The 9,270-nt window shown below is 54.9% G+C and overlaps 2 protein-coding genes across 2 annotated transcripts in view; one reads left to right on the plus strand and one right to left on the minus strand.

Annotated features, from left to right (window-relative positions):
• The window catches only part of LOC142476927 (uncharacterized), a 43,242-nt gene extending 38,784 nt beyond the window's left edge, over nucleotides 1-4,458 (minus strand). Inside the window, exon 1 of the mRNA XM_075582018.1 lies at nucleotides 4,352-4,458. Within this exon, the coding sequence (XP_075438133.1) occupies nucleotides 4,352-4,394 (43 nt within the window). The 5' untranslated portion in view covers nucleotides 4,395-4,458. The remainder of the gene's footprint in view (nucleotides 1-4,351) is intronic.
• A 386-nt stretch (nucleotides 4,459-4,844) lies between these two features.
• Nucleotides 4,845-7,655, plus strand: LOC142476929 (7SK snRNA methylphosphate capping enzyme-like; the record flags this gene model as incomplete). The annotated part of the gene is given in 3 exon segments (XM_075582022.1): nucleotides 4,845-4,967; nucleotides 5,634-6,945; nucleotides 6,947-7,655. Coding segments are annotated over 2 exon segments (1,389 nt in total), but the record flags the coding sequence as incomplete, so codon positions are not given.
• Between the last annotated feature and the right edge of the window lie 1,615 nt (nucleotides 7,656-9,270).

The raw sequence follows: 9,270 nt of genomic DNA on the forward strand, positions 1-9,270 counted from the left end.
TTCTCCCAGCTCAGTTGTGGAATATGATCAAGAGTTGGGCAGAGGCAGGGCTTCAAGGGCGACCTTGAGGCCAACATCTGCGTCGCCCCAAAGGCGGATAGCCTTTGGCGCAGCCGAAGGGCAGCCAAAGGTTGTGAGCCATTTGTTGATGTTAGGTGATGTGAAAGCTTCTCTAGTTTCAATCTGAAACTCACCAGCCCTTTATCCGCTATACCCAATTCTCCAACTCTAACTGTCCATGAAATGTCGGTGAATTGACTGCATAACCTCTGTTCATTTAATGTAACCATGTGTTTGTCATCATAACTCTGTGCCCAGGACATACTTGAGAACGAGAGGTAACTCTCACTGTATTGCTTCCTGGTAATACTTTTTATAAATTAATTAATAAATAATAACATGAAACAGTGAAACATCAGCTCCTGGGAGACGATTACCGGGATAGCCCCAGATGGGGAAACAGTCTACTGCAAGGAACGCCGCGTTTCAAAACCCTGCGACGACGCGAACAGGAGTCGGGAAAAGCTGGATCGACAGAAACAAGAACCCAGGACGACCCATTCCTCTTGTAGACACGTTTCAGCCGCGACAGAGTCCCCATCAATCATCTTCAGGCCCATAGATAAGACAGCCTCGGAAGACTGCAAGGAATTGCATGGTGTATGCTTGTATATTGGAATGATTGTATATATATATTATATATATATATAATACAAATATCACTTGTGAGCACATTAACATGTATCAGACAGGTCTGCAACCCTGGCTTTTCCCCATTATCTCCTAGCATACAGTGCTTCCACTGCCACCAGGGATTCTGGGAAATGACATGCAAATGAGCACAGTACATATATATATATACAACCACATGAATATATCATTTTATATACAGTATATATATACACATTTTAATACCCCCCCCCCACATTATATATATGTAACCCCCCCCCCCGAGAGTTACTAGCAGGTTAGCATATGCCGGGCTTTGTTACCACGGCGATTCTGACATCATGGGAGAGTATTGAAGTGAGGAAGAAGATTCCAGAAGGTAAGGTTCCAGGAGGACAAGAGTAGAGGAGCCATGTGTATAAAGTAATAGCACAGACCAGGCCCGCCTGCTTATTATGTTGGGGGTAGGGACAGCCCCCTTTACGTTAGGATCCACAAAAGAAGGAATGGAGTCCTGAATGTTTCAGGAAAAGGCATACGGCGCAGAGGGCCACAGGGAAGCGGGCTCCCGGGGGCCGGCGGATCAGCTCTAACCCCCCTCTTCAGCCTGTACAGAAGTGGCAGTTCCCAAACAGGGCAAAGTTATTAGGTCCCGTGAGAAACACCCCACCAGGATTCCCGTAGGGGCCCAGAGTAATGGGATTATTACCGATAATATCCTGACGCGAGAAGAGGGGCCGGGTCCCGCATTTACGTAGAGCAGCTATGTAACAGCACCGCCATCGGAGTGCTAAGAGCGGGCGCTGACGGAGGAACCGTATTCACGCCTGTCCGATTATAAAACACAGTGCAACGTTGTTACCGTGCGTGTATGAGCGGTCCCTGTGTGTGTGAGCGGTCCCTGTGAGTATGAGCGGTCCCTGTGTGTGGGGACACGAATAAATGACAATTGTATGACAAAAATCCCTGGCGCCCATTTTATTCAATCCTCATCCCCAGCCGCCTCAATCCAGCCCCCGCTACGGGCGGGGGGAGCTGTCGACTTGTCAGGGAGCTGCCTTGGTGCTCCGCAGCGGACGCCGGTACAGGGCGTCGCCATTTTGATTCCTCGCGCATGCTTAGGATGGCCGAGGCGCATGCGCTCTCAGCCGCGGCGGCTATCTTGATGCGCATGCGCGAAAGGACATTGCGCATACTCAGTACCATCCGAGTTGCGGCGGCCATTTTAGGAGAGGCTCAGCGCGGGACTACATGTCCCAGGAGCCTCAGGGAGATGCCGGACCACATGCGCAGCACAGCCAATAGGACTGCCGGAATCACGGGAAGCATACAGAGTAGTTTTGGCGCGAAGCAGAGGCGCGTGGAGACAGGTAGTGTCCGGGTGCCAGTGGCTCCCAGACTAGGCCTAGAGTTACCCCGCAGGTCCCAGTTAGGCCCCGACCATTAGTAGTTTGTGGCTGCTATAGGGAAGGCCCACAGATAGGGACACTTCCACTATAGCATCACCAGGGTTAGTACCCCAAAGACAAAAGGCCACGCGGTGAGCGCGGCCTGCGGTCTGGGACCAGACCACAGGCACATACTCCGAGACATTTACAGGGACACACTCCAACGGGAAATCCCTCCAGAGGCGGACGCCTGGCGGATGAAGAGGGCCCGGTACACGCATCGTGGGATCACAGTGCGGTCCGACGGATCACCATCTTCAGGTTGTCCTGGTCTTGAAACCAGGATAGGTACCCAACGTGCACCAACAGCCACACACACAAGGGGGTAGCGCTACTCTTCACATTTGGGTGGGACTGCTCTTGTGGACATCAGGTTACAGGTGCCCAGGGCACCCTCAGTACTTTGGGGGACGCACTATTGTGGTGTTGGGTTATTGTACTGTGGGGGCGTTGTGTTGGGGGTGTTATTATATTATTGTGTCAGTAAATATAAGTTGGGGATACCTGTGTGTGTCTTTATTTACTGGCGGTATTGTTCCTGCGAGGGGTTATCCAGCTGCACTAGGATCCCTCCCAGGTGGAGGCGCTGTCAGCAGATAGAACGCGACCACCCCAGGCTCCCAGTGGCGGAGGATCAGGCCTCCTGTACGCCAGACAGGTATCCAGCACACGGGGCTACCATGGTATTACAGCAGTAATCGTGGCTGCTCTTTTTCTTTTGCAGCGTTTGAACGCGGGGGAAGGGGGGCCACCAGACTTGAACCTTTCTTTTCAGCTCTGGGGGTTCCCCTTGTTTCCTTAGCGGGGGGTCTCCCCCGTCACAGGAGGAGGGGGGAATAAAACCGTGTGGGCCAATAGGAAGCCACAATGGAGGACGTCACAGATTTCTATTGGATGATCACTGGCACCATCTGCAAATACCCAGGAAGTGAAGCGGCGTGTAGAACTGTGTCTCACCACAGGGGATCCACCAGTCCACACACTGTATACAGTCTATATATATATATATATATATATATATATAAACAAGGAAAGAAAATGTTAGTGCCTTCCAGTCCCCACTGACCCAAGCCCTGTGAGCTGTGAGATGACTACAACCAATGAATATATATATATTGAATTATAAAAAGTGATATTACATATTATAAGTAAAAAAACAACACAAAAGTAATATGTAAGTAAAAATAAATACAAATATATAAAAAAATAAAAGTATACAATACAAATGAAGATGCAATCATATAAAGAACACCCTGTCCTCCAGAGTAGCTGCAGCCTGATAAAAGGGACCAGCAATCCCTCAGGGATATCTAAGGGCCCTGAGAAAGGTCCCTCTACGAGGACCGAAACGTTGGCGGCCCTGTGTTCACAATACACATTTTTTGGACCACTATTGCGGTGTGCTGTCTTCTGTTATCAGGATTTCCCTGGTTACTACATGTGTGTACTGTATATATATATATATATATACACACACACACACACACACACACAACATGATACATCAACTTAGATACAGTATTAGTGTATATATATATATATATATATATATATATATATTAGGGTACATGCACTTAAGATTTTAGTGCATATATATATATATATATATATATATATATATATATATACATACACACACATTTTATATATGTACATATAGTAGTTTGTATTTATGCACATGCACGCATATATGTTGTGTGTGTACATGCATGTACAAATATAAATATATATACTGTATGTACACATATAATAAACATTATTGAGTGTGTACAACCACACACACACAAATATATATATATACACACATATATAGGCAGATAGTTACATTATTCTGTATAGTTACATTATTGTGTTTATATACACACATTTATATATAGTTACATTATTGTGTATATATACACACATACAGGTAGTTACATTATTGTGTTTATACTGTATACACACTATATAAATATAGTTACATTATTGTGTTTATACTGTATACACACTATATAAATATATATATATTATACACATACACAATAATGTAACTATCTGCTAATGTATATATACATACACACACACAAGGATGTAACTGCCTGTGTGTGTGTATATATATATATATAGAATTACATTATTGTATATTTACATATACACACTATATATCACACCCCCAATATATGCACATATCTATGAATATATATAAATATATAGTGCATGCCCCCGGTGTGTTTGCACGGTATACGGGGCTGTACCAGGCGCTGGACGCGGCGAGGCCCGAGCCCCCGCAGCCGCCATTTTATTTCTCCTGACAGAGCAGAGAAGAAGGCAGCGGACTACACCAGAGCGTCAGGAGCGGGGAGGCGGGGCCCGTGGACTACAACTCCCAGCAGCACCCGCGGCAGCTGAAGGACCCCGCACTCCCAGCTCAGAGTTTAGGTGTCTTGCGTACAGGCCTGCGGCGCCTGTTGTTATTTTAGCTTGTTCCATCGGAAAATAACTCGAACGGGATCTTTTGTTTCACTTTTTGATGTAGGGAGAAGGGGTGCGCGGTGCTGCGTGGGCCACAAAGGGTCCTCGCTTGGGATACTCGGTAGAAGGGATGCAGGCGGACGCGATGGCCACCTGCACTGCTTGCCCGTGTTGTGAATGGCTGGCAGAGGGGGCCTGGCCCCGCCTCGTCGGCCGCTGCCATTGGTTGGCACCGCCCATCAATCAACGGCCGAGGCCTGGTGGGCTGAGAGCTTGAGAGGGGAGGCGAGGCCGAGAAGTGGGCGGGGCGTAGAGGACTATATAAAGGCGCGCGCGCCGTGAAGTCACGGACAGACTCGCATACTCTCTCGGCCTCTTCTCCTCTTTCCTCTCTCTCAGGTGCGCGGGTGGGAGTGGGCGGGGCTTCTGCAGCGCAGGCGCGGGTTGGTGGGGGGGGGGAAGGTTAGCTGCCGCGTGGTTATTGGTCAAGCTCCGGGCAGCGACGTGACGTCGCGTGCAGGGGGCGTGGTGGGGCGCGCGCAGGGGGGTGGAGGGGTATAAATAGCTGCGCCTCCCGCCATTTCGCACTCACAACTCGCTCGCCGCCGCAGCGGGCGGGTCGGGTTCTTCCCTTGGTTCATAATAACAAACTTTAAACATCCTTTGCTTATTAATTACTGCCGCCATGTTACCAGAAAACAAACAAAAAAAAAAATGTCCCTGCCCTGCTATCCCACGCGCTAATGATTTAATTGCGTTAAAATCAGTATTTACTTAATATTTTTTTTATTTTAATTAACATCTTGGCCTGTAACATTTGCAACTGTAAATAGGGGAGGGGGGGATACCTGACTTAATCTGGGGGTGGTATCTTTTTCGAGCTATCAACAGTGCTGTGTTTATAACTGCGCAGGAATCTCGTGTTGACTTCCCCCCCCTTCTGTCGGTATTTGGTTTCTTCCTCCCCCCCCTCCCCTGGGTTCTATTTGGTCTCTTCCTCCGCGCGCCCCCCCCCCCCTTTTTTTTGCCGACGATTAATCCTCTCCCCCCCCCTCCTCTCCTCAGGCTCCGCCCCCCTTCTCCATCGCGGGGTTGTGGTGACGTCAGCGAAAAGCCGTGCAAGACAGGCGTGTCACGCGGACAGGGTCTCCGGCGCGCGCTCCCGCCAAGGGGGAGGAGTCTGCGCGCGCGTCCTAGGGGGAGGTTCTGGATCCAGTACAGGGGGTGACCCCCCCCCCCCCGGTTCTGACCCGGATCTATGACTACTTATGAGAAGGATACCCCCCTCCCCCCACCATACTCCACTGAAAGTGATTAGGGGTGCTGTTGGGTTTCAGGGGTTCTGACAAGTTTTGGGGGGTGGTGTTCTGACCCGGTTACCTTTTGGGTTTCAGGGTATCGGACCCAGATTCCGTGGTGGAGCCATTGTGCCTAACTACAAAGTGTTAGGAGAAGATATCGTTTGGGTTGGAGGAGTTCTGACCCAGTTCCCTACCCAGGAAGGGTGTTACATGAACAGTTCTGGCCCAGATCCCAGGCTAGGAAGGGTGTTTACAAGCACAGAACTCCCCCCCCCTTCCAGCAAAGTCATCACTGGTTCTGAATTCTAGAGCCCGGTTCCACACTGCCGGTTCTGGACTTGCCTAGTTGGCTCTCAACGGCCTAACCCCACTACCGGTTCCAGACCCGATGCCCCCATGCAGGTTCTGGTAGAGATGTCCACGTCCTCCTCCGAGACCACGCAGCCTTCGGTGGCGGGCGGGGAGGAGGCGGTGTTGGCTACGCCCCCGGCGGCAGCAGCGCCGCCTCCTCCCAAACCGGACCCTCGACCCAGGCCCGCCAAGGAGGAGGTGGATCAGAACCTGTCCCGCGCCCCCCGCAATGGCTTCCAGGGGAAGAGGCGCAACAGCTTCAACGTCAGCTTCAAACACCCGGCGCCCTTCAAGCGCCGCCGGCGGGTCAACTCCGACTGCGACCCCGTCCTGCCGTCCAAATTCCTGCTGGGGGGCAATATCTTCGACCCGCTCAACCTCAACAGCCTCCTGGACGAGGAGGTGAACCGGAACCTCAACGCGGAGACCCCCAAGTCCTCGCCCCTGCCGTCCCGCAACCGGGACCCCGTGGAGATCCTGATCCCCAAGGACATCACCGACCCGCTGAGCCTCAACGCCGGCTCCGGCGACGTGGAGCTGCTCCTCTCGCCGCTGAAGAGCGGCCGGAAGCGGCACCGCCACCGCCACCACCCGTCCTGCGACGCGCCCGCCAAGGCGGTGCCGCCGGAGCCCGCCGAGGCCGCGCCCGAGGAGCCGCGCCCGTACGAGCTCAACACCACCATCAACTGCCGGGACGAGGTGGTGGCGCCGCCGTCGCTGCAAGGCGACGGGGGCGGCGGAGGCTCCTCCCGCCTCGGCCGCCCCGGCGTCCCGCAACCGGAAAAGGAGGCGGACTTCCAGCAAATCGGAAGGGAAGCAGGGGACCCCCGAGAGGGGCAAGAGCGCCGCCGGCGCCAGGCCGCCATGTTCCCGGCCCAAGCCGGCTTCCAAGGGCAAGAACGCCGGCCGCTTCCAGTACGGCAACTACTGCCGGTACTACGGCTACCGGAACCCCAGCCAGGCCGAGGACCCGCGCCTGCGCGTCCTGAGGCCGGAGTGGTTCCGGGGGAAGGCGGTGCTGGACGTGGGGTGTAACGTGGGCCACGTGACGCTCAGCGTGGCCCGGAATATGGGGGCCTCGCGGGTGGTGGGGCTGGACATTGACGGGTCGCTGGTGCACGCCGCGCGGCAGAACATCCGGCACTACCTGTCGGAGGGCGCGGGGGGGGGTTTCCCGGCGGCGCTGGTTGCCACGCGGGGTCCCATTGCCGCCCCCAGCCTCCCGCCGAAGGGGGCGGAGGAGACGCAGGACGCCTTCCCGCACAACGTGGTGTTCGTGCAGGTGAGGCGGCAGCGGCCCCGCGGTGTCACCCGCGGGGTGAGGAGGGGGAGGCGGCACTTGTTCAATCCCCTCTCTTCAATTCTCTCTCCTCTTCCCTCTCTCCTCCTCTTCCCTCTCCCTCCCTTTCTCTTCCCTCTCCCCCCCTTTTTCTTCCCTCTCCCCCCTTTCTCTTCCCTTTCCCCCCCCTTTCTCTTCCCTTCCCCCCCCCCTCGCTTTTCCTTTCCCCCCCCTTGCTTTTCTCTTTCCCCCCCCCTCGCTTTTCTCTTTCCCCCCTCGCTTTTCTCTTCTCCCCCCCCTCGCTTTTCTCTTCTCCCCCCTCGCTTTTCTCTTCTCCCGCCTCGCTTTTCTCTTCCCCCCCTCGCTTTTCTCTTCCCCCCCCTCGCTTTTCTCTTTCCCCCCCTTGCTTTTCTCTTCCCTCTCCCCCCCTCGCTTTTCTCTTGCCTCTCCCCCCCTCGCTTCTCTTTCCCCTCCCCCCCTCGCTTCTCTTTCCCCTCCCCCCCTCGCTTCTCTTTCCCCTCCCCCCTCGCTTCTCTTTCCCCTCCCCCCTCGCTTCTCTTTCCCTCCCCCCCTCGCTTCTCTTTCCCCTCCCCCCTCGCTTCTCTTTCCCCTCCCCCCTCGCTTCTCTTTCCCCTCCCCCCCTCGCTTCTCTTTCCCCTCCCCCCCTCGCTTCTCTTTCCCCTCCCCCCCTCGCTTCTCTTTCCCCTCCCCCCCTCGCTTCTCTTTCCCCTCCCCCCCTCGCTTCTCTTTCCCTCCCCCCCTCGCTTCTCTTTCCCCTCCCCCCCTCGCTTCTCTTTCCCCTCCCCCCCTCGCTTCTCTTTCCCCTCCCCCCTCGCTTCTCTTTCCCCTCCCCCCCTCGCTTCTCTTTCCCCTCCCCCCCTCGCTTCTCTTTCCCCTCCCCCCCTCGCTTCTCTTTCCCCTCCCCCCCTCGCTTCTCTTTCCCCTCCCCCCCTCGCTTCTCTTTCCCCTCCCCCCCTCGCTTCTCTTTCCCCTCCCCCCCTCGCTTCTCTTTCCCCTCCCCCCCTCGCTTCTCTTTCCCCTCCCCCCCTCGCTTCTCTTTCCCCCCCCCCCCTCGCTTCTCTTTCCCCTCCCCCCCTCGCTTCTCTTTCCCCTCCCCCCCTCGCTTCTCTTTCCCCTCCCCCCCTCGCTTTTCTTTCCCCTCCCCCCCTCGCTTTTCTCTTTCCCTCCCCCCCTCGCTTTTCTCTTTCCCCTCCCCCCCTCGCTTTTCTCTTTCCCCTCCCCCCCTCGCTTTTCTCTTTCCCCTCCCCCCCTCGCTTTTCTCTTTCCCCTCCCCCCCTCGCTTTTCTCTTTCCCCTCCCCCCCTCGCTTTTCTCTTCTCCCCCCTCGCTTTTCTCTTCTCCCCCCTCGCTTTTCTCTTTCCCCCCCTCGCTTTTCTCCCCCTCGTTTTTTCCCCCCCCTCGCTTTTCTCCCCCCCCTCGCTTTTCTCCCCCCCTCGCTTTTCTCCCCCCCTCGCTTTTCTCCCCCCCTCGCTTTTCTCCCCCCCTCGCTTTTCTCCCCCCCCCCTCGCTTTTCTCCCCCCCTCGCTTTTCTCCCCCCCCTCGCTTTTTCCCCCCCCTCGCTTTTTCCCCCCCCCTCGCTTTTCTCTTTTCCCCCCCCCTCGCTTTTCTCTTTCCCCCCCCCGCTTCTCTTTTCCCCCCCCTCGCTTTTCTCTTTCCCCCCCTCGCTTTTCTCTTTCCCCCCCCTCGCTTTTCTCTTTCCCCCCCCCTCGCTTTTCTCTTTCCCCCCCCCTCGCTTTTCTCTTTCCCCCCCC

Source organism: Ascaphus truei, unplaced genomic scaffold (assembly GCF_040206685.1).
Source record: "Ascaphus truei isolate aAscTru1 unplaced genomic scaffold, aAscTru1.hap1 HAP1_SCAFFOLD_1795, whole genome shotgun sequence".
NCBI lineage: Eukaryota > Metazoa > Chordata > Amphibia > Anura > Ascaphidae > Ascaphus > Ascaphus truei.